Source organism: Colossoma macropomum, unplaced genomic scaffold (assembly GCF_904425465.1).
Source record: "Colossoma macropomum unplaced genomic scaffold, Colossoma_macropomum, whole genome shotgun sequence".
NCBI lineage: Eukaryota > Metazoa > Chordata > Actinopteri > Characiformes > Serrasalmidae > Colossoma > Colossoma macropomum.
In genome coordinates this window covers 31,125,905-31,151,473 of record NW_023494795.1, presented here as the reverse complement: position 1 = coordinate 31,151,473, position 25,569 = coordinate 31,125,905, and the positions used below count along the sequence as shown (strand labels likewise).

Sequence of the window (25,569 nt, the reverse complement as noted above, 5' to 3'; positions counted from 1 at the left end):
AAGGAGGGCAGGGTTTAAAGGAAGGACCAGTGGCCCCACACTGTGGAAGATTCCAGAAAAAGGAGAACTTTGTGGTGTTTGTCGTTTTGTTAGTTGTGTGGTTTTTTTTTTTTAAGGGGTCCAAGCACCGAAGAAGCTGGAACCCAACTTTTTTTTTTCTTGTTTTCTTTTCCCCCCAATGCAAGCCCGGTGCAGAACAGCAGACACATGCCTGGGCCAGTTTTAACATACTACAGGGGGTGGAGAGTTAAGAGTGACCGCTTCTAACAACTAGAGACAAGAGCGTCATTGTTTTGGTCATTGCGATAGTAGACCACCACCCTATTCATGAAGTACCACACATCCAACACACTCATACATAGCACAACACACCCTCGCTCATCCAGCAGGCCGCCTCAGTCATCATCCAGTGCCTCTGTCTTGATGTCGCTGGGCACGGCCCCCGGGCGGGACAAAGCCAGGATGCTGTGATTGACAGCTGCCATCTCCACTGCGAGGGAGATGGGGTCCTGATGGTCTGCATGGTTAGTGCCGTCATCCTGGGAAAGAGAAAGAAAACAGACGAGTCAGAATCGGGTCCTTCATCTGCTCTCCTGAGCTTTCATTTTGATACCATTTTTATGAGTAGAGCTTAAACCACAAAACTTTGTAGGATCACAGAGTCTACACAGGAATAGTGCGCCTGTGTTTCTGGAATCGATTGCACATGCGTTTTTCACACAGCATTCGTTCAAACAGTTTTTTTCCCCATAGGAAATGAATGGCGGAATGTTGAGAAAGTGATGTCACAAAAGACATCTCTCACACTGCCCCTCACTGACATCACAGCAGCACATATTAGCAACCACCTGGGATACCAAAGGATGGCCTAGCAACACCTGAGCAGCTACTTGGGATACCAAAGCTTTGACCTAGCAACACCTTAGCAACATCGTGGGATACCATAGCAACAATCTAGCAACACTTTAGCAACCACCTGGGATACCATAGCAACAATCTAGCAACACCTTTGCAACCATCCAGGATAACATAGCATCGGCCAGCCTGCACCATAATAACCATCGGCACATCATAGCAACAGGCCTGCAACACCTTAGCAATGACCTGGGATACCACAGCTTTAACCTAGCAACACCTTAACAACAACCTAGCAACACCTTAGTAACCTCCTACAATAACATAACAACGGTCAAGCTGCACCTTAGTAACTACCAGGGATATCATAGCAACAGGCCTAAAACACCTTAGTAATAAGCCAGCTTAAAATTAAAACTGCTAGTTGGAATTAGTGCAGTACAGCATGTGGAAAGGAGTCTTTAAAGGCAGTTTTTAAATGCAGCACTATCACTGCATTGCATCTATTTGTCAAAATATAAATGATACATATGTATCGTGAAAATGTATTCAAGTATCGTGATAAAACATTTTAACTATGATATCTGTGCTGGGAATGGCTAAAGCAGGAAAAGCTCCACTTGTTATGCAGACGTGCACATGCATAGTAGCTGGAATTATCTGAGCCAAACGCTACATATTATTTATGTTATTTATTATTTATTTATCATTTTTTTGCCAGATTGTGCCAGTGATTTCAGAAATGTTTTGGAAACATTAATGTGGCTTTCAGTTGTAGGGTTTTAGGTCTCTCCACACTCAAATGGATTAGGGGTTGGTCTTGTATGACTGGAAATAACAGCTGGGTATGTGAAAAAGTGACTACTGCTGAAGGACTAGAGCAGGGGTCGGAGTCATTTTATCCTTTCAACAAAAATCAAACCACCTTGGGAGCCACAACATTTTATGTCCATGTTTTACCATCTTGGCTATAAATATGTCTCAGTATGTGCTAATGTTCTAGTGTAGGCTAAAAATATAACACAAACGAAAACACAGACTTCCTTTGCTCTGCTTTAAGCTTTAGCTCAGCTATAGCCGCTTTTCTCACATCTCTGGCAGGACACTTTTCTGAAAAAGTAGAATAGTTTCTTGTAAAATGTCTCTCAACGTTCAACTTTTTACAAGGTTGAAGTCAGCTCCTCATTCACCAGCTTCTTGCTTGAATTTTCCAGGTCCACCTTAAATGGTGTCTGATGTGCCAGAATGCAACTGCTGCATCCTGTGAAGCTGGCGAATGAGAAGCTGACTTCAGGTTTGTGACTTTTTAGTGTTATACATTATACAGTTCTACATTAACTCCAGCTTTTAAGACCATGTATTGTTAAAACTGTGTTAAAACGACCAGCAGAGCTTTATTTTACTGAGGATTATTTTATTTTTACCTAACAATCTGATTCTGCTGTTTAGCCACAACAGGGCAGTAAAAGAGCCGCGTGCAGCTCTGGAGTCGCATGTTGCCGACCCCTGTACTACAGGATGACTAACACAAACTGCAGATGAGCTACTGTCTCTAACTGTACACTAGCAAAGTGGAGCTACAAGAGTTGGGTTTTTGCCAGCGAGTTTATAGCGATAGTTCTTAAGGAGTTTTTTACCTGTGTGGGCGATGTAGGCTCAGGCTCATGCCTGTAGAAACCAAACGGTCGGGTCATGGATCTCTTCTCAAAGTAGGGCAAATCACATCCCTGTGGAGGTCAGAGAGAGAACAGAACATACATTTTGCCACCAAACACTGCCATTCACCATACAGGTCATTCTTTCAAAAATTAAGAAGAATCTTAATCCCAGTTATCAGTTAATCCCTCACCTGCTCAGTGTAGTCAGTTGCGTCAATGTCGTCGCTGTTGGAGTGTCCTCCAGGACTCTGCACGTCTATCCCATGGCTCTCCAGGATTGTGGCTTCTTGGAAAAAAGACCCTGCCGTGACACATCTGAAGCTACTTAAAAACCCACTACAGACTGTCACACGCGACCAAAAATGCAATCATCCACTACTCCATTAACCCTGTCTTAGCTTTTCTAACAGTGGTCAAGTCGCCAAACTCAAGCCAGACCTTTTACAGTGGACTGGCAAATAGATGGCTGCTCTAAAAAACTTTTTGGATGTTTAGTTCTGAAAAGTCATCATTCACATAGGAGCACATTTTGGTCTCTTTTCTCTTCAGTGTTCAGCACATTTAATAGGATCTACTGTGCATAGACTAAATAGATGGTAGATGTAATTCTATCAAACACTTCTTGGGCTCATTGATGTCAATGGCTTTCACTTCCAAATGAAATACACTGATGTATACACTGTGTACACAAAATGTAGTCGATCAGCCAAGACATGTTTGGTGTATCATGTTTTCGTCTTTAGTTTTGCACTGGAGCAACAAGGTTAATGTAGCTAACACATAAAAAACTTGCACGCACATTTTGCCTTTTTACGTCATTTTTTTGTCGAGGGATGCTTCTCACCTGGACTATGAATTGGGCTTTACGCTGACAGACTAAGGATCATTGTCCACGACACCTTTTCTCTAAGAACCCGTCTGAGCACGGCAGGTTACGTGTTAACACACCATTACCTGCTGTCCCTGCTTAAACTGGCTTTCTGGTCAGAAACCTGTCAGCTAACTTTGTTTCAGCTATAGTTTGGTAGTTCTGGTAGGTTTTGCTAAAATAATTAATAAACAAATAAACTACAAGTTTACAGAGTATGAATCACTACTGTTACTGTATGCATTGGCTTTGTTGTATTTAATACATAACAATCACTATGTCAAAATCTTTTAAGCCCCCCATCCATGTTTTGTGTGGGAAGCCGTTCTGTTCGTGCTGCTGTGCGGCTTTATCAGTTTAACATGCATGACAGGTGCTGCTACAGAACGTTCTTAAGCCAGTCAACATATCAGGGCTGATTCAAGACAAGGACTAAAGTTACACATTAAAAGAAAATTTGTTAATAGGAAACAGATTAATTAGTACAAAAACAATTACTTTTGTGCTTCCTAAGGCAGCGAACAGCGTGTTTTGGGACATTTAAATGGCCCAGCTTGATTGACAATGCTAAGGTCAAATGAGCTCAAGCCTACTCTCTTAAAAAAAGATAGTTGTTTAAGGGTTCTTTAATAAGAAAATGGTTCTACATAGATTACTTGCATGATTAAAAAGTTCTTTGCACCATAACAGGGTTCTTCAGATTGATGGAGAATGTGCTGCATATTGTTCTTCTACTGTTACAAGCTTGACAGTGTAACCATAATAGAACCCTTTTTGGGTACCAATGATGTATTCAGGCACATCTCAATGTGTTTACAACAGGTGCAAAAACTAAAGAAGGAAAATTTGGACACCAAGCACGTCTTTGCAGACCCTTTCCTTTTGCGATAAGGGGGATACTGTATAAATCTGATGTGTTAAACTACTATTTTAATAAAACTGAGCAGTAAGAACAATCAATCTGTGACTGTATTGCAAAACAAAATACATTAAACACTTTACCAATGTTGGCCCTCCTCTTGATCTCTTTGCGACGGTTAGCAAACCAGTTGTACACCTTCAAGGATGTGACCCTCTCCAAGTCCGACAGCTTTTTCCCTGCAAACACCAAAACATCCTGTCAGCAGAAGTTAAGGTAGCTTAATGTTTAGCTAGCCGAGAATAAGATGCCACAGTATATTAAATGGGTCGCCTATAGCTGTTCCACAAGAAGTACAGACAAGGAGATGCAGTAAATCATGTCATAATCCGATTAAATTCAAATTATATGATTTGGAAACAATTTAGTGCATCATGAAATTAGATTTGATCCAACTATTATTCTTTCAATCTCAATTTAAATATGCAATTCAGCAGCTCTTTCTTTGTATCATTATGTTTGAAAACAGCCAGAGCACTTTGCATACTTTTAAAAATGTTATTATAATTGGTTACAATAGATTATACCAACCCAGAACTGATGCAGACACCTTCAAACTGATGCATCATCATGCATCCATGCATTTTTACCTGCCTAGCATGTACTCAAATGCATAGTGAAATGCATAGTGGCTACCTGGTTTTTGTATGACAGCATTGCAGGCATTGGCGATCTCCTCCCTTTTGGCTTCATCAGGATACTGGTTATCATTGAAGTAGCTGTGGAGAAGTAGTAAGTAGAAGCAAGTCTTTAGTTCTACCCTTAAAATCACCTTATATATTTGGATAATTTCCTGTAAACAGGGAGGTGTTATGTTAAACTTAGTATCAGGCAGCCATGAAAACCTGTGAACCTTCTGATAACAGCTATATCACGACTGTACCTTGGGACCTCACTAATAACCTTAATCACTAATTAATTACTAATTCATTCTGCCTCAGGCGTCCATCTGTCTTTCTCAAATCCACACGGGCCTCTTCCTCCTCCTCCTCCTCACCTCTCCATCACGGCGAGACACTCCTTCCTCCAGGTGAAGCGGCTGCCTCTGCGCAGCCGGAAACTGCCAGGGGCGGTGCTTATAGGGGGCGGGGTCTGCCGCCACTCAATCTCTTCCAGGGCCATAGGGGCGGGGCGCATGTTTAGAGTAGCACCTGAAAGTGGAGAAGCATAGTAAACTTACTATTACACACATGTACAATTATTATGATGCACTTTCAGTTCTTACTAATGATTATTACAACAATAAAACTATGACAATAAACTAAATTGAAAATAAAAAAGCTCCATAAACATAATGTAAACCTTCCAAATAATCCTTTCTTGATTCTCTTGAAAGCTTAGCTCACAAGAAGCAGTTATTAAACAATCATATTTCTAAAATATACCATCTGCAAGCAATAACTATTTAAATATTCTTATTTTATTATTTTATTATGTTGTGGGCCAAATTTTAGAGAATTTAGGGCATTTCAACACTTAATGTTTGTTGATGTAGGCTATGGAAACAAGTTGTCAGTACTTTTGTTGACAAAACATTTTTTCCATTCAACTTTAGCAGAAAAGTGTCTATTGATTCCTGAGATGTTGCAAAAAAACCTACACTGGAAATGTTTTTTGGGAAAAATAATGCCTTTATGCATAAATGTAGTGTCATATGAAAAAAAATCCCTCATGTGCCTCTTACAACAAACACAAACAATGACCGACAGCATGGTGAAGAGTTAGAGCTGCCACTTTTCAGCTCCTACAGAGGATGACGTCTGGAGAAGACTACAGCCTTTCTAAATGGAAAGCGTTCAAACAGCTCTACATGGCAGAGAAACGTGCTTGCACCGTTGCTTGCAATTTGCGCATGAAGTCGATGGAAACAAAGTTGTTGCTGCAGTGTGTCTGGCACTACTCCAGCAGCTTTGGTTGAGAGGACGCAACCTGGTGTGGTCTTCTCCAGCTGGTACCAGCGGTAGAACGCTCTCTTCTTCTGCTCACTCAGATCTGAACCCTGCTGCAGGAGCCAGTGAGAGATCCTGCTCTGACTGATACCTGAGAGACACAGAGAGAGAGAGAGAGAGAGAGGGAGAGAACAACAGACCAGTTAAACAAGGATGTGTATGATTACAGCTACAACTGGAGGTTGTATAGAAGGCGGCATATGTTTAAACAATGTACAATGTTTAAAGTATGTTCAATCCTGGCTGGAAATTTAGTTTGATTATTTTAAGAATATTCACATGTAATATTAGAATATATATAATATTAGTGTTGTAGTACTCGAGTGCGGTCTTAAACGAGAGGTCTCAGTCTCGTCTTGGTCTCGATCTCACTGGGACTTGTCTCAGTCTTGGGGTAAGGTGAAAATTTTTGTTAAGACTAGACGAGTCCGAAGCCTCCGTCTGAGGTAACTAGAAGCTGAATTATTACTGAACATCAACAAAACCAGAATAAACAATTTCAGCGGCGTCGCCGATACGCACACATGGACGCGTTACTAAGATACAGACAAAAGTAGTCTAATCTGGAAAACAAATGAAACAAACAAACGAAAGTTTCAATCTTTTTAAAATGAGTAATCCCAAAGACAACTTTCTTTATTCTATCACCCGCTGTGCTCGTGTGACACTGTAAGTAAGTAATCATTTGTTCCAGTTTTTTTTTAATCTATAAATATTAGTAGTGAAAGTTATTTATATAGTTTAGCTCATCTCTGGCTGTGTGAGATTAACAGGTGTTGAGACAAATTGTGCTGTCTTGTCAAAATGTCCTATTGTAGAATGTATTCAGAAGTAGAGCTCTACATAAAACTGTACATATTTTAATAGCCTAAAATCACATAAAGCAGAAGTTGGCTTCTTATTCGCCAGCTTCATTCTGCCGCCTCAGGCCACTGAGGCACTCAGGCACCATTTAAGGTGGAATTCCTTATCAGAAAATGTTACTAGCATCAAAAGAATAATAATGTTACTGAGAGCTGTGGTTTACTGTTTATATACTGTTACACTGCTTTCAAACCTGTTGATGGAACGTCATTAATTGTAGTTAATCTTTGGCTATTTTCTGCTGTATTTTTAGCCATTTTCCCCATTTTATGTGGCTGTGTATTATCATTAACTTCTCCCTACAACAGTCATTGTTATTGTAATATGTCACGGACAATGTAGTATTGTGTTAGGCAATGTATTTAATGGTATATTCCACAAAATATAATATTATATATAATTTGTAAGAAATGATAACAAAAGTCCAATTAACTTCAAACACACATATATATGTCCCTGAAAAAGACAGCATCTAAAACGCAGAATATGATGCTCCAAAATGTGTGTATACATCTTTCACTGTTAATAGTGCTTTCACAGACGTGCAAGTTATTCAATAAAAACCTTGCAAAAGCTCTGTAAAAACGTCTACCTGCTAAAGACAGTTTGCTGATGTATTTTTGGCAAAGTGGCGAGCCAACCTTGCTCAGAAAGGAGCAAGGACCTTTCCTGGATGCTCCTCTTGTACCCACATATTTTATGCTCTTTTAAAATGTTTTTCTAAATTTTGTGAAATGTTCCTACTGACCTGTGACCTGTGCCACCACTGCCTGAGAGATGCGCCGGTTAGCCAGGAAAGCCTTGATCTCCTCCTTCACCATGCTGCTGTCCCGCCTGAGCACACACATAATCATACAAACAAAACCATACACTTAATATAGTCAAGACTTTTTAAACTACAAAACATGTTTCATGATATTTAGTTGTTCTGAGGTTTCATGAGTGGAAACAGACACTTAATGTCTGCATAATTTAATGTTTGCAATGTAAACAAAGTTATTCAGAGTGGTTTCATTTGGAAGAATAGTGGTGCTGATAGAAACCAGGGGTCACAATGTCTACAACACAAATATAGCCATTTTATTTACCATCCAAAACCACCAGTGAACCTACACAAGTCTTGTAAACATATAAATGCTGGTAACATCCTGCCAGGAATGGGCTTTAAAGTATATCTTTTATGCTAAAGTTTGTTGTAAAACAACGTCTCAAGCATCAGGCAATTTCTTTAAAAATATTTTTATTTAATAACTTTGTGATGGAGCTTTTAGAGGCATTAAATTCTTTAGACGTCTGGTTCCTATCACCACTACCATGAAAAATTTTAAGTCTGTAACTATCTTTAGAACAGAGCATTTCACACCAAACCACTCTGACTGACTTTGTTTATACCTTTATGATTTAATTATGCAATCTTTGGAAAAATCTCTTTGAAGCAGGGTCTGTTATGCACTCAAGATTCAAACTCTCAATCTTTTAAAAAGAGGCTGAAACTTTAAAGGAACGATTCAAGAACAAACCAAATCCACATTATGAAAAATTGAATCTACAAATTTACACCACTTCACCCTTAGCCTAAACGTAATCAAACGGTCAAGGTATGCAGGATGACCAACACTGGCTTCTTTAATTTAACAGAGATACGAGGCTAATATAATAAATAACATAACGATTCTAAGTAACCTAGACTTACATTACTTGTTAGCTTCATCAGCCTTGTAGCTCCAGTGTAAAACTAAAGACTCAAATATGATTTTGGGCTATGGGACGAACTGTGTAAATCACTGTACTTTATTAAGACGATACCTGCAATATGCTCAGAAATGCTTAATGTGGTGCAATTTATGATGACAATTATCATATCATACCGTTCGCCCCAAGTGCAGAACAACCCTTGGTTTTTATAGGCACCATATGGGCTGCATTCATAAAGCATCTCAGTGCTGAAGTGCTGATTCAGCATCGTTCACAATCATTATGAATCTATATGCTGGGCTTCTTCACCACAGAATGCTGGCCTGGGCAAAACCAAGACAACGATCTAACGTGGCATCTGAACTGGTCTAGCTTTTCATAAAGAAGAGCTTCACATGGGCACATGTTTCACCCCCAATTAAGTGCTCCTATTCTAGTACAAACAGAAAATTCAAGCACCTTTCAAAGATCTTTGGTAAAAATCCCAAACCATAATAAATTAAAACCATGCAAAATTCTATTGCTCAACCCAAATGGTGCCTTCATGATAACCTGATGTTTAACTTTTTTAATACTATTTATATTCCATTTTTTATTACAACAAAGTGACACCTACCCTTTACATTGTATGAGCAGTTTGTGATGAATAAACAAACAGAAGCAGCACAAAATTATTAGAAATAAACTCTCATTAAATTAATGTTAACATTAAAAGTTAAGGACGTTTTTTCCTCGCTATATAATATCATTTTGAAAACAGCAGGTTTGTTTAACAACATGCACGAAAGCTTGGAAATCCAAACAATACATTTTGGTCAACAATTAAATTCAATAATTTTTTTTTCCTCTTTGTTTGTGTGTTAAATCTTTGACCACATTTGAATTATTTGTCCACATGCTAAGAAAACAAATAAGATACATAACTGCAGTGATTCTCAACCTGGGGATCACAAGATGGTCACAGCCTATTTTCCCACTGAATTTGACAAATGTTTTCAATTCAAATGCCGTAATACAGAATGATTTTAATTCTGCTATTTTGGGAAATGGTTAGTGTGGCAGGTCAAGGTGTGACTATCTGGTGGCAACCCAAACGTTTGAGTGGTGTAAATAAAGTCCATGGTAATTTCCCACGTCACTGACTGTTTTGATTACCGCCCCAATACAATCTTAATGCACTGCTACCGAAACGCATCAAAAAAAGGTTTTTCGCCAAGTCTGCTGAGGTGGACAGACCAAGATCAATAACCCTGCCCTGAAATTGTGTTAAGCACAGCATTAATCGTTACAGGATGAGAGAGCGAGCATGTTGGCTCAGACCTGACTGCATTATTCTAGAGCTGCGTGGGTGGAGATGAGCCTGTTTTATGAGATCTCAGCTATTATGCACACATTCCGATCGTGCAAATGATCCAGTGCAGCAAGACGTAAAGGACTGGGTCCAAGGCCCTCAGCAACTGTTTGTTTTCTCTGCTAATGCTATTTTCTGTGGCATTTAAAACCTTTAAGATGAAAAAACACAAAAGTCAAAAGCACTCTTGCAAAGTGCAGCATTTTTGTATGTTGTGTGTGAAGAAATGAATAATGAATACCTCCAGTTTTCAAGCCACATTTCAATAGGAATAGCAATAACAGAAGTGTGCCAGACTATACATCTGTATTGCTTTTGAATGAACCATGAAAGTTCGTGATACAGACCTTTTCTGCTCCTCCAAACAATAAAAAGCATTTTTTTCCATGTTATATACGTTTCCGAGCGTTTTAGGGATATTGTCAGTTTTTAAATAACATTGACAACCACACGTTTTATTAAAAAGATAACATAATTAGGCCAGTTTAACCAGATTTAATGCAGCATAGTGTGTGAAATGCTGGGAAAAAACATTCTGCCTGGGGTTTCTGATGGTAGTTTTTACATACAGTGTGCCAAAATATGGTGATACATATTGTTAAAATGTATTGTTATATTTTTGCCATATAGTCCACACCTACAAACACTGCATTAACTGAGAAAATGAGGCACAAAAATTCTAATACTCCACTAGCACTTTTTAAGCAGTTTAAAATCTGTAACAAAAAGTGTTTAATAATGTGTTTAATAAGAAGATACATTTTGTCCTGTCCACATTTTTCCCCTCAATGTCATTAAATTCTCTGAATTACAAGGTTGTTAGGTAGCTGATATATGAACAAAGCAAGCTATCATTGCTGTGCATTAAAACGTCTGCTATTACACAAACATTATTCAACAAAACCAGCTACTCTAACTGTAAGCTGAAACTGCCAAAGCAACTTTAATACCACAGTTGCTGGTTTGTATGGGGCATTTAGATGAGTCAGTCTTCTGACTGCATGTAGCAATATTCAAACTTTTTAATGATCTCATAATTCAGAGGACATTCAGAGGAAAAACGTACAAAAGAAAAAACCCATCGGCTTTAGAACAATTTTTCAGAACGTCATTCATTTTCTTCATTTTCTTCCATGAAGCTTTAGACTCCAGAGGACTGTTGCAATAGTAAAAGAGCAATAACAGGGATGGAAAGTTGATGAGAATTTGATGAGTCCCTGATACTGACCTCATCAGCTCCTCCACTTTATCGTCAATGTCCATCTCCTCCTCCGGTCCCTCGAACGCATACGGCCTCACAGCGGGCCCAGCGTTCACCGGGTAACGGGGTGGCGACAGCTTACCGTTAGGCGTCGTGGCCAGGGCATCCCGGCCGTTTGGCACCATGGTGACCAGTGAGACAGGTGAGGGCAGCACTGGCCGTGGTGGGGACGTGGCGTAGCTGTTGCTAGGCGACGGCGAGAGGCCGCCACAGAACTGCGTCTGAGTGGCAATGGAGGTGGTGGAGGCGGTTGCCGTGGCAGCGTTGCTGGCGCTGTTGCTGGAGGCAGGCATGGAAGTGGAGGTGGAGCCGTTGTTGTTGGAGGGGGAGTCGGACGAGACGCGGCGGCCGAACTTGTCCCCGTGTTCGCGGTCCAGCCGCTCCAGGGTGTCCAGCGCATGGACGATCTCCGGCTTGGTCATGCCAGTCCGGCGCAGCCTCTGGAGCAGGTCGATCTGCTCGATGGTGAAGCGAGGCTCGTCTGTGTAGTGGGACATCCTACAGGGGGCAAACACAAAGAGAGTGTGGTTACCAACTAAATCAAAACATTAGTTGAATAAAAATCAGACAATTTGGCTACACAGAAATCCAAACTGCCCATAAAAGTTCATGATCGGTGCAGATCTATAACTTTTACTTGGAAAATCCATCATGACCAGGTGTGTTCTTATACTACTTATACAACTGTAGAGCAAAACCATGGAGAAACATCTAGAAAACATCAGGCACAAAAGCATTATACTCAAGTGTGACTAACCCAAATGAAGCTGATCAGCAAGACGTGTTTGGTGTCTGAAGTTTGCTTTTTTAGTTTTGAACTGGAACTACGAGGCTAATGTGATTAACAAGTAACAAAAGCTTATAACCACCAATTAACATTGTGTACTGCATACTAAATAATCACTTGCCTCTAACCACATCAGTGAAGCAGAGCTCATAGCTAAAAGCTATGGAGAGGTAAACATGCCAAACTGCAATGCAATCACTACAGTGGAAAAATGTCAAATGTAATGTCATGTTTGCATTGCTTTGCCACAGTTACAAACAGAATACACGCAAAAAAGAAAAGTAAAACCTCTATTATTGCTTTCACGTCACTGACCTGTTTCACATGGCTTGACCTCTTTGAGGCTTTACATTTTAAAAACTTGTGCTTTTTTACCTTTTAAAAAACAGTTGCTGAATTTGTGTCAGAACTGAATACAATCCACCTTGAAATGTAATGAAGGCACAGCTATATTGCCTTCCACCATGAGATACTTCAGATGATGTTAAATCAATGTAACGGATCTTTCACTTTACATTTTGGCACGTTTGTCGCTGTTGAATCTCGTGTATTGCGTTTCACTTTTTTCACTGTTGAAATGCACTGTCGATGACTGTGTTCCATTAAAGCATGTATGTTTGAAATGCTGCATTGTAGAAAGATGTAGCTGTGTGTTGATTAAATTGCAGGGTGGGTTGTATTCAATTCTCATAAATTCGGCATTTAGTTTTTAAAATTCAAACCTTCTTGTATTGCTTTGAGTAAAAAGGTCAAGGCATGTGAAATGTAAAAGAAAAGTATCAGAGTTACAATGTGTACATATTTACAGGCTCAGTTCTTAGTTTTTACAACAGAACAAGCAGCTTTTTTTTTTTAACCAATGGTTTGTGCTTTTAGAAATGGCGATTTCTGGCTGACGTCAGCATCACAGCAGCATCTGTTCAGACATTTCGGCACCTGCCGAGCCTCACTGAACTGGAGCTGAGAACATCTGCTGAAAGTTAAAAGGGCTATGATTAGAGCCGTAAGTATCTACTGTTTTAGGTTAGTTATCTTTAACCAAATCAGTCGGGTCATGTTTTCGGTCTTCCTTTTCTTATCTATGAGGTTTCTGTTGGTTTCGTCAACACTTACACCTGCTGAGGGGAGGTGTGAATATACAGTAACTGCTAAAAACTAGTTTGTTTGTGCGACCTGTTCTGATGTTGTACTGTGTAAACCGGAATTTAGTAATCATTTACGTTATAACTAGACTACATCTGAACTTACATACTGCTGGTGCAACTGGCCCCTGGAACAAGCAATCATAAACAGTAACTATGTTTACATGCACACTAATGGTTTGATATTAGTCTAAATAAGACTGTTAGTCTAAGATGTGATCATGTGAACTGCATGGTTCTATTGTCATAGTCCAACTAAGGTCAACTAAATTTCAGTGCAACTAAAACACGTGGTCCAAGCTGATACTGCCTGGACTATTAGAGATAGACAAAGACGTAATGATTTAGACTGCTACACAAAATCTCATGAAGAGTTTGACATTTGTAACATTCATGTTAAGCTTTTTGTCAGAAATGTACACTCAATTATTTCAATGGATGAAAAAGGACAGCTGTCTTAAACGATGGAAAACTCATGGATAAACTTAGGTGTATCATGAAGGGAGCGTTTAGAGTCACTACACTTGTAAAGTCAAACTATGCTGTTCTGCATGTAAACATGACTGAAAATGGACTAGTCTTAGAACAGTTTTTATAAACATCTTGTTCTTGGTTTAAGAGCTTAATCAGTGAGCTATTGCGTGCATGTAAACGTAGTAAATGAACGTCCTGTCTAGGTGTATTGTGAGCTGGGATAGAGCTACATGCAAGAACTCCAACACCTCCAGTCAAATCCCAAGTTTTGTTGATTCTGAAAGTCATCTGAAAATAAGTTAACACATCCTCTACAGCAGGGGTGTCCAGTCTTACCTGCAAAGGGCCGGTGTGGCTGCAGGTTTTCATTTCAAACAAACAGGAGCTCACCTGACTCTGCTTCTTTGATCGACTGGTTTTAGACAAAAAACTGATCTCCTGCTGTGTTGGAATGAAATCCTGCAGCCACACCGGCCCCTTTGCAGATAAGTCAGGGACACCCCTGATCTATAGAGAACACCTTTAAATATGGCATTTAAGATAAGATAATCCTTTATTAGACCCACAGTGGGGAACTTCACAGTGCTACAGCAGCAAAAGGATAGTAAGGCACTCAAGAAAAGAAGTAACAAGAAGAGAATTAACAAAGTAACTTGTTACTTAGCAAGGTTATACTTTGTTACTATTGCTGTATAGACAATACATACTATATATACACTATATATATACTATACAATATATACTAAAGACAAAAACATCCAAGACAAAAAAAAAATACACTTTTTTCTAAACATTATAAATAAAAAAGCAAAAACAATATTTACACTGTAAAGATATTTTACCCGAATTGCACATGCTGTAATGATTATATTGCACATGAGAATGGTGATGAATGAACAATATAATCACCTACAAGTTCCACAAATAAACAGTAACTGTACACTAAAATGAGCAGAAGTGTGTTCTCTGTAGAGGACCTGTACTTATTTTCTGAGGATGCAAGTTCGGAATCGGCAGATTCTTCCTCAAAACATGGTTTTATTTTGGCAGATCTTTATTGCAGCTCTGTGTTGTGAATAAGGTGAGTCAGGTAAGAGCACTCTATGTTTGAATAAGAGCACAACCCAAATTAGACATAACTAATTATGCCTCGTACAGTCAACATAGCACTATATTTAATTCATGTTATGTAAACAAGCAACTGATGTAAATTTTAAAATGCAAGTTTGGCTCATTAAATAGTAAATAAATTCGGCTAATAAAAGTACTGGAAATGTGGTAGTGTGTTTCACATGTTCAGTTAGCTCACACTGTGTGAACTTCAGATAAAGAAAATCGGCTAATAAAATTTGACAATTTGGCTACAAAGAAATCAGAACTGGCCATAAAGGTTCATGATCGGTGGGTCCCTTTAATTTTTACTTTAAAAATCCATTGTTAGATTTGATCAGGGCTGCTCCAACTTATACAACTGTAGTGCAAAAACATGGATTATCTAGAAAACCCCGCAAAGGCACAAAAACATCATACTTAAGCATGAATAAGTTTTGAGAAATACACAACTGAAGGTCAAATCTTTCAGCTGGGCTAAAATAAGACTAGTTTTTAAAATAGCTGCGGTTTCCCCTCAGACGTTGAGCTAAAACGACTGACTGCGCAACGCCGTCCTGATGCGACAAGGCCATTCTGACAACAAAAGAAGAATTCTTTTTTATCTGACCTAATTCCAGCCGCCTGTATCCACTCTTCCTTCATTAACACGGCTCACCCACAGTTATCACTTCTGCTGTTGTCATGGAAACTCTTCTGCTCCAATATGTAATTTCCTCGCATGGAACGTAAGCCGCCTATAACATGATTGGCCGTTATGGTGCATCAAGATATTTCACTCATTCGGCCCAAACCATAGAGGCACAGGAGAACCGCCGTTAGGATTTTCTAACATTTATGGCTACTTCACAGTTATGAGACTTCTACTCTTCAAGAAGGGATCTATATAGTACCAATAGCAACAATGGTGGAACCCTTTTTAATGCTATACAGAACCATTTTAAGGTTCTTTGACAAACTACACAACCATTTAAAAGATAGATTCAGTGTTTTCACTAATAGGAAAACTAACTGATTGCAGAAAAGTGTATAAATAATTCTAATATGTGAGTCCTGTGCAACTTTTTTTGCATCAAGAACTTTAAAGTTTAAAAAAAATTGTATACAGAATGAATCATATTGCAAAAGTGAAGATCAAATCTCATGGGTCATACAAAATATGATTATTAATAGATAATTACAGTGGATTAGAGATCATTTAATAACTTTGTTCACAGAATTACTAACTTATTAAATAAAACCGTAAGTGACTAGTTTGTAACATAGAAATCTACATTGGATAAATTATTACTGCACATAAAATAAAAATTGCTTGAATGGTAATGTGTAACACACACTCTCCACAGAAAATGAAGGTTCTATAAAAGACCATGTTTTCATAATTTTGCTGGGTCCAAATAACTTTTTCTTTTTTATTTTGAAACATTTCAATTTATTATGCTAACTGAATTAGCCTACAAAGAGCAGTTAACTGAACTGGTTCATTGAGTACTGTTGCTTTTATTATGCAAATCAATGCACGATGAACACAACAAAAATGTCGGGCTAATGATCAAGCAACTAGCAGCCTAGTCTTGATATTCAGCCCAGGACAGCGAACTAGCTGGTTATATTTCAACCACATTTATATTAATAGAGAACAAAGGAGTTTAATGGTGCTTGCGAGAGAGCAACGTGCCACACCATTAACGGCCGAGTCTAACGGAAGAGCCCATCTGCCACACGTCTGTTTGTTCAACAGTGTGAATTGAGTTGCCTTTCCATTTTCCATCACCCTTCAGCCGGTGTGTTGACACTGGTTAAGCGTTAACCTGCACCGCCACAGGGACAAAACATATATACTGCTTTACAACAGACAGTCTGAGGGGGAGGAAATAGCACACAATTATAATTTAAAAACATGGCTGTAATATCACAATAGGTCAAGACATGTTCACGATACACGATATGTCACAATATTATCTTCTGACAGCTGATAAGCTGGAACAGACAAAAAAGAAACAGAATTTTCAATTAAAAAAATAAAAGTATGTACAAAAAGATTTTTACTCAGCATTTCACATCTGGCGCTGAACTAAATCCAATCAAACAGGGTTATTTACGCTCTCTTTATAATGAAATGTTTAGAGTTCTTTAGGTACTTATATCCACGACATGCTTAGAAAAAAACATACTCTGATGTAATTTATCACAACAGCAATAAATATCGTCATATTACCAACACTGTACTATTAAAGATGGTTCTTCAGGGGTTCTTTAGTAAAGACAATGGTTCTATATAGAACTCTGAACCCTCTAAAAAACACTTGTATGCTTAATGGTTCTTTGCATGGTAAAAAGGTTCCTCAGATTGATGGAGAATGTGTTGTATAGAGTTCTACATACAATCTTTTCTATATAGAACCAAAAAAAGGTTCTTCTATTGGTACAATGTCAAGCTTGTAACAGCAGAAGAACGCTTTTTGGTTTTATCATTTTATAATTTCAAAAATCACCCAGAAGGTGTAATAAACACACCCAGACTCTGTATACGACACACTGATCTGCTCTCACTTAGTTCCGTTAAACACTCACACAAAGAGATGAAACAATATGTAATATGCAGTTTTTCCCCCAGAGGACTGCAGCTCCCTAAAAATAGACTACATAAAGAGACGAGTGCATGACAGAACGCATGTGAGAGGAGAAAAAAGACGAATGTGGATGGGGGGGGCGACGACAGTAAAAGAAGGGGGGAGAGAGAGAGAGAGGGAAAAAAGCAAGAAGGGAGAGGAATAGAAAAAAAAAGATAGACTGACAGAAAAGGGAGGAAAAAGGAAGAGAGAAAGACAGAGAAGGGAGAAGGGAAATAGAAAAAAAGGAGAAAAAGAAAAGAGAAAAACAGAAAATGGAGGGAAGAAAGAAAGAAGGAAAGAAATGACCGAAGGAAAAAGTCAAGAAAGAAGACGCAGAAATAGAGAGACAGAAAAAAACTAAGAAAAAAGAAAGAAAGCAAGACAGAAAAAGTAAAAAAGAAAGACTTAGAAAGACTAAGAAAAAGAGAGAGAAAAGACAGGCAGAAAGAGAGAGATATACACATACACAGAGAGACAGAGGGAGAGAGACTTAGAGAAAGAGAGAGACAGAGGGAGAGAGAGAAACAGAAAGAGAGAGAGAGAAAGAGACACAGGGAGAGAGAAAGAGAGAGCAAGACAGAGAGAGAGACAGAGAGACAGGAGTATTCTGCATGCTGTTGTCAAAACAGCACTTTTGACTCAGAGCCATAATTGTGGAGCACAAAAAGAGCGATCTTTCACTCCTTCAGCTCTTCTCCTCTTTTTTGTCACTCCTGGCAGACGGCGCGACCGAACCCACACACGTCTGAGTTCACCACACAGTTCTGTCCATCCACTTTTTCCTCAAGGCTGTAAAGCAGCTCTGACAGAGAGAGAGAGCACTGCAGACCGACGCCGCCGCCGCTGCTGCAGGGCTATTTATGAACAGCAGATTCAGAGGACAAACGCACACACGGCTGCAGCGCAACAGCAGCGTAGACCACTGCTGCAAGACACTGCAGCACACGCTTCGGAGAAAAGCGATTATTTTCTCCTGAGTCACTGCGCGAACATACAATATGTCAGGGATGCCTCACAGCCAAGATTTGAAGACAGAATTATGCACACTCAAAGAAATATGCCTCATAACTAAGAGCGATATTTTCAGGTTTAGTGAGAAAAGTCTGTCACAATTATGACATTTTAGCTGACGATTAACCACCATATAAATAATCTCAGTTAACAATTTAAATGTCTGTTTTTGTCCATTTTGTGCAGCTACTGAAGTCTTAAGTGGCAAATTGTCTGATTAGCTATTTTATGTCCTAGCCGTCAATACTTTTTACATACAATCCCATTTCACTCTTTAGCCCTCCGTTTTGTGCATTCAGGTCTAGGGGAAGGGTGTCCTGATTTTTGTTGAAATAGAGGGGTAGGGCGAAGCGTTAGGGCTTCAGGACCCTCCAAACGGAGGTTTTTCAGAGATACACTCCAAACAGAGTGTTATGAGAAAAAAAGAAAAACCGGCAAGACGACTGCACAAGAGACCAAAGAAACCCACAAATGTGAGAATTTTCTCTGTTAAAAATTACAGTAACCATTACATTGTATATATTGTACATTATATCATTTCAACGTATTATGGTCCTTTCTTCATAACAAGCATAAAAAAAAATTGCTAATGATATACTAATGTCTGATGCTTGACGCACAAGAATGTAACTGCTGCTCCATTTAAGGTGGAACAGGAAAATTCACACGTGAAGCTAACAAATAGCTGACTTCAGCTTCATATCACTGAAGAATTAGGGGTTGGCGATAATAAATAATTGCCCCCCCCCCTTTGAAGGCTTTGATGCCCTAAATGTAACCAAAGCCCAGCAGTGAGGAGCTGAACTTTACCCTCCTCTGCTGTCACTGCAGACTGGCAGGGTCGCCTACAGAGCAGCGCTGGTAGCTGTTAATGAAGTCATGTTCTTTTTTTTTTTGAGGGTTGTCCCATTTCATAGCAGAAGATTTCAACCACTACCCCTTGTAACTCAGTTCCAAGGGCAAAAGTGACACTCAAAAACAAGGGGTAGGGGTAGGTACAAATGGGATTGGGCCTAAGTAGCTCCCAACAGAAGACAAACAGCTCAAGTTTAAGTAAACAAACAATACACACTGGCGCCCTCTAGAGGTTTTATAGCAGCAGTCATAAACAGGAACTTTCTGTTTTCATAAGACCCATCACATAAAAAACAAAAAATAAAAATAAAACAATTAAGATTAGCTTAAATAATTGAGATCAGGTGATTGTCATATTTGAAAAGGCCTATTCTGAGGTCAAGATTTGAGGTTTGCTATTTTGTGTGTTAAACAGGAACTAAGTAGTGTGCACTTAAGCATGTTATTTAAATCCTTTTATGTTGGCAGTTTGTCTTTGTGCTTGTAAAAACACCACACGACATTTAAATAGATGCAAATAAACATAAAAACAGTAAATGGCAAAAATGTTCAAAAAAATCTTGTGAGCTAGTTTGTTCCAGATGTTTCCAAGCCAGATGTTGGATGATAACTTCAGTTAATAATGGGCTTCCTCGAGGAGAGGCTTGGAAATGGGTAAACAAACACATTAACATTCATAGCATAACTACCGATTGTACTCATATCATTTGTATTTACTCTAATATTAGAGTTTTCTTTTCTGAGCAAATAAAAGCTGCATGGGGGGCTATGAAGTGGCGCAACCGTCTAAGCGTTGGCCCTATCATCAGGAGATCGTGGGTTCGATCCCTGGTGATGCTACAGCCATCCGTAGCCGGGAGTCCGAGAGAGCACAAATAGCCTCGCTCTCTGGGTGGGCAGGGTGGCCCCACCCTTCACCCCCCCATCACTCAACGTGATGCTAGTCAGTGCAGGCATCTGTTAGCTGACGTAGCGTTCGGCTGTCCAATGACGTTGCGTGAGCAGCAGTTCGAAAAGATGCGGTGACACTTCACTGGTCTCGGAGGAAGCCTTTGCTGCCTTCACCCTTCTAGTTTCGATAGTATCATGTGATTGGGGGAGTCCTAACTAGCAAGTGGAATTGGAGACGACTAAATTGGAGAGAAAACTGGGTAAAAATCCAATATGAAAAAAAAAAAGAAAGAAATAAAAGCTGCACATATAAACAGATTTTTAAATCTATTTTTCTCAGAATCACTTCAAATGATCATTTATTATAATTATGTAATTACATATAATAATTATAATTTCATGAAACAATGAGATATAAAGTTGAGAGAGACTTTATACATACAAGAAATATCAGTCCTATATTATGAATATTATGACTGACAGATAAATAAATAAATATCTCCATTTATTTCAACTCTTATTTTTCTACATCACTTAAACCCAATTGCCCTTTACATTGTGTGAACATGATGAACGGACCAATTAATGTTTTATCATTTAAATCATTTTACATGAATTAAAATTAAAACAGAACCTTTACAACACCTGCCGTGCCACTCTACCAAAATAAACCACTCAAACAAGCAGTTCCTCATCATCGTAATTGTGAGAAAAATAATCAATTCTTTCCAAAACGCCACTAGCGTTTTCTGAGGTCACAGAATTGCCAGAATTCAAACTCAATCTCCTGATCACAGAACAAACCCCTGGATGGTTGTGCTAAAAAGGAACATCACACGCTTGCTCAGAAACTACCACAGTACATCTAATAATAAAGGCAGCACAGAGCTTCTTTTACACAGTGATAGGAAACTATCTAACTCACAAAAAGCTCTAATTTACACATACTGATCCATTTTACTGTGGCCAACTGAGGTTGTGAAAGCTACACTCAAATTAAACTAAAGCCAATGCTACTTGTAAAGATGGACAGGAAAAACTCAGTGCATGTTACTGGAATGAAAAATCAAGATGCATGAAGAAGATTTTATAATTGCATTTAAGGTTCAAAATCAAATTGTAAGGAGCTTCCTACTCCCAATCTACACGTCTGTGTACGCAAAACTGTTTTCTGTCTTAACCATCATTATAATGAAAGATTATTTATTCACACATCTGAAGTACTGTCTAAGGTCAAGGTCAAGCATGCTACTCAGTTAAGTCCGACCAACCTCTATAAAGGCAATGCCTGAGTATTTGGGGTAATTTAAGAAAAAAAAAAATACTGAAAGACACAAGTCTAGATGGCAGAGACAGGTTGCACATACCACTAGGGTCAAAGCTTGTTCTAGGTTGAAGAATGAAGTTGTGTTCATTAGTTTTAAGTCATACATCAAAGTTGAGTTCCTTCATTTTTAACAAAACTTCAACATAATTCAATGGTTGAGATGTAAATAGAGCCATTCAGAGTGGTTTGGTGTGAAATGATTGATTGTACAGATTTCTTTACAGTGGTGGTGATAGGAACCAGGGGTCACCATGACTACAACACAAGTACAGATATTTTAATTACTATCCAAAACCACCAGTGAACCTACACGTGTGAGGTTTTGTTATGATAAAAAATGTAAATAGTGAAAAATTAAGTTTTCTTTGGGCACTACTTTACTATGTACAGTGGCCCCAAAAAGCATTTGGACACTTTAACCATTGGTAAACCTTAATGAAGCTCTTCAGGTTGCTCCATAAAACGCTTAATAAAATGATTTCTGTTTCAGATAAAACTATTTTAGTACAACATCCCTCCTGAAAAAACACCTGAATTCCTTGTCGGTCTAAGCTGGTTTATGCTGGTCTGGTTCTGGTTTAGCTGGTCGCCCAGCACGGTCATGCTGGTTGACCAGCACACCAGCATCCAAAACACAACATATGCTGGTTTTGCTGGCATTCAGCATTAACAGCTTCCATTCCTGCTGACCAGCATACCAGCTTCCAAAACACAACATATGCTGGTTTTGCTAGTGATCAGCATAAAAGTGTCCACTGCTGCTGACCAGAATCCAAAACACAACACATGCTGATTTTGCTGGCTGGCTTTTCTAGCAGGGATCAACCTGATGGTGGGTTCTGGGTGTGGAGAAATGCTGGAGAAGAATTCCAACCACACTGCATTAAGAATGATGTAAAGCACAAAGGTGGAAAAGTCAAAATCTGGGACTGTTTTCCTTACAGTGGTGTCCCTGAGCTTGTGTTCATCAATGGAATCATGAACTCAGAAGAGCACGAAGGCATTTTAGATGCAAGCCTGCAGAGGTCTGCAAAGAAACAACTAAAACAATCAAATCATCTGAAACTCACCAGCAGCCTTCGGAAATACTTTGGCAAAGAACATTACAGTCTAGGAATGGTTTGTTTAAAAATAAATGCCACTTGTTTTTGTAACACAATGAATCTAACACATTTTGGAGTATGGGACACATGTCCACATACTTTTTGGCGGCCACCTAACCTTCTCAAAACCATTGTAAAACAATATCTCAGACATCAGGCTGCGTATTCCTAAGCACTTAATGTAATAACTGTCTGTGAGGGAGCTTAAACTCTTCAGTCATCTGGTTCCCATCAGTACCACTGTTAGATTTTCTAGAAAGTAAATGTCTCATCAAAGCCCCCTGAATTACTTTGTTTACATCTTAAAGGTGCAGTGTGTAAGATTTAGTGGCATCCAGCAGTGAGGTTGCGGACTGCAACCCACTGAATCCCCTCCCTCACACCTCCCTTTCCAAGCATGCCGTAGAACCTACAATGGCTGTCGCCTGTTCCGACTTCATTTTGCTTCTTCATGTTTTCACTTCGTTGATGACAAGGATTCTCCCTCCCTCGCTTTTTCTTGTGCTAAATGGTAAGTATGATCCTCCGTTTGTCAAAGTTTGGGTTCTCAAACTTCTCACATCACGCAAAATTGTTAGCCAGCACTGGCAGCAACCACTTCTTCTTTCTAAATCTTCCGAACGAAGCTAAATTGCCCCCAAATTCAAGCTGCCGCTCCAGCATAAAAACATGTCAGAGCCAGTCTTTGGTTTGTCCATACTGGAAGGAGATGCTCTCTATGAAGATATGAAGGGCTCATTCTAAGCTAACGGAAACACAACTTGTAATTAAATTAGACAATAATGAAAACATGGTTTTGTTTACTATATTCTATTTTTGCTCATAAATCCCCTTAAATCTTACACACTGTACCTTTAAAGGTTAAATTAAACAGAAAAAAACACACACACACACATCACTGGAATTTAAAGGAATACTCAGCACCTGCCCACTGTCTTCTATCATTCTACTCATATCAGCACTTTCCTAAAGGAATACCGCTAAACACAAATCATAGTGGCTTAAAGCCCAACACGGATTAAACCCAGTCTTGGATTAATCGGCAACGCTAACAGTTACTATCCATTAAAATCCTTTTTTACTCTAGTCCCAGGCTTAATCTGGGAATCTGGGTATGGGAATCTGTCACCTAGAGTTATTAAGGTCTCCCCCAGGCTCAGGATGGCAGTCAGGAGCGCAGGAAGAGATATGAAGCGTCTGCTTTTATTCAAGTCATATGATGGCGACCTGCAAGAAACGCCCAGAATAATCCTGCTCCCAAAAAAAAAAGGAAAAAATTCCCCACATTTACAGCATCTCATTATCCTGCTGGAGAGGAGAGGACAAGCCTGCTGCTCAAGATCCTCATTCAGACATTTGACAAAAACAAAAGCACTTCTTTCAGATTATTCAGGGCTCATTTGCATAATCACTTCAAAGTCAGGACTATCTATTCCTGTTTTCTATTTTCTGACCTTTGCAAAAAACCCTTCTACTCACATCATCAAAAAACTCTCCAGCAGGACATTTAACCCATAACAAAGTATGCTCGTTAAAAAAAACACACATTTTATGGCCAAAGCTGCTCCCTCCTCCTGCAAAAGCGTCACATTTAATCTCATTTCTACTTATTTTATGTATTTTCCACCCACAAAAAGCCAAATCTGACTCTGCTTTTTTGCCAACTGCAGCTCAGCTTGCAGCACACAGCTAACTTAGCTTAGCCTAGCTTAGCCTAGCCAATTTGGACGAGGCTGAAGTTGGCTCCTTACTCGAATTTCCCGTTCCACCTTAAATGGTGCAGCATTTAGGATCTGGAGCCTCGGGCGCCAGAACGTAACTGCTGCAGCATTTAAGGTGGACCGGGAAATTCGAATAAGGAGCCAACTTCAATCTCGTCTGGCAACCAACACAACTTCGCCTTTTCTCCCAACACATACACACTTTTTTCCACACTGTAAAAAATGCTATTTAAGTTGTCCAAGTCTTTACACCGATAAAACTAGCTAAGCTAAGTTAGCTAGCCGCTAGCACGCTAGCTAGCTTGCTGCTACGAGCAAGTTAATCCCGTCATAAATACAATAAGCTTTTGCCTTTACCTAAATGTATTGCAAATGTCCCAGCCCGCCAGACCATTTAATACCGCCTTCAAACCGCCAGTGCCAGAATGCTGCAGGTTATTTTTTGGAGTGAATCTCCAGCCTGTCCGGCCTCCTTCTGCTCTCAGTCTCTGACTGATCCGCCTTTTGTCTGACTGACAACAGCAATGTTGACATCAAGCTGTTGGTGAGGCATCATGGGAAATGTAGTTCGAGGAGTTCAGTATGAAGCTTTCATTCATGATTTACGCTAGGACTGGGCAATATGACAATTCACACTCACTGAGCACTTTATTAGGTACACCTACCTTGTATCTACACTCATTGTCCATTTTATCAGCTCCACTGATCATATAGGAGCACTTTGTAGTTCTACAATTACAGACTGTAGTTCATCTGTTTCTCTGCATACTTTTTTACCCTGTTCTTCATTGGTCAGGACCACCACAGAGCATGTATCGCTTGGGTTTTGGATCATTCTCAGCACTGCAGCGACACTGACGTGGTGGTGGTGTGTTAGTGTGTGTTGCGCTGGTCTGAGTGGATCAGACACAGCAGTGCTGCTGGAGTTCTTAAACACTGTGTCCACTGACTGTCCACTCTATTAGAGACTTCTACCTTGTCAGTCCACCTTGTAGATGTAAAGTCAGAGATGATAGCTCATCTGCTGCTGCTGTGTTGGTCATCCTCTAGTCCTTCATCAGTGGTCAAAAGACACTGCTGGGTGGATATTTTTGGTGACACTGAGGTGTTTAA

The 25,569-nt window shown here is 39.4% G+C and overlaps 1 protein-coding gene across 3 annotated transcripts; it reads right to left on the bottom strand.

Annotated features, from left to right (window-relative positions):
- Window positions 1–101: 101 nt before the first annotated feature.
- Window positions 102–24,968, bottom strand: hmbox1b (homeobox containing 1 b). Of its 3 annotated transcripts, none has more exons than XM_036582183.1 (10): window positions 24,814–24,968; window positions 11,388–11,918; window positions 7,862–7,947; window positions 6,230–6,340; window positions 5,298–5,451; window positions 4,937–5,019; window positions 4,384–4,479; window positions 2,705–2,814; window positions 2,493–2,582; window positions 102–539 (listed from the first exon to the last, which is right to left on the bottom strand). In XM_036582183.1, exons 2-10 carry the CDS (start codon window positions 11,915–11,917, stop codon window positions 396–398), a joined length of 1,404 nt encoding a protein of 467 aa, XP_036438076.1. In that variant the 5' UTR covers window position 11,918; window positions 24,814–24,968; the 3' UTR covers window positions 102–395. The 3 variants fall into 3 exon arrangements, with proteins under 3 accessions (XP_036438076.1, XP_036438077.1, XP_036438080.1); XM_036582184.1 differs by having other exon boundaries at window positions 2,705–2,799; XM_036582187.1 differs by having other exon boundaries at window positions 2,705–2,796.
- Window positions 24,969–25,569: the final 601 nt, after the last annotated feature.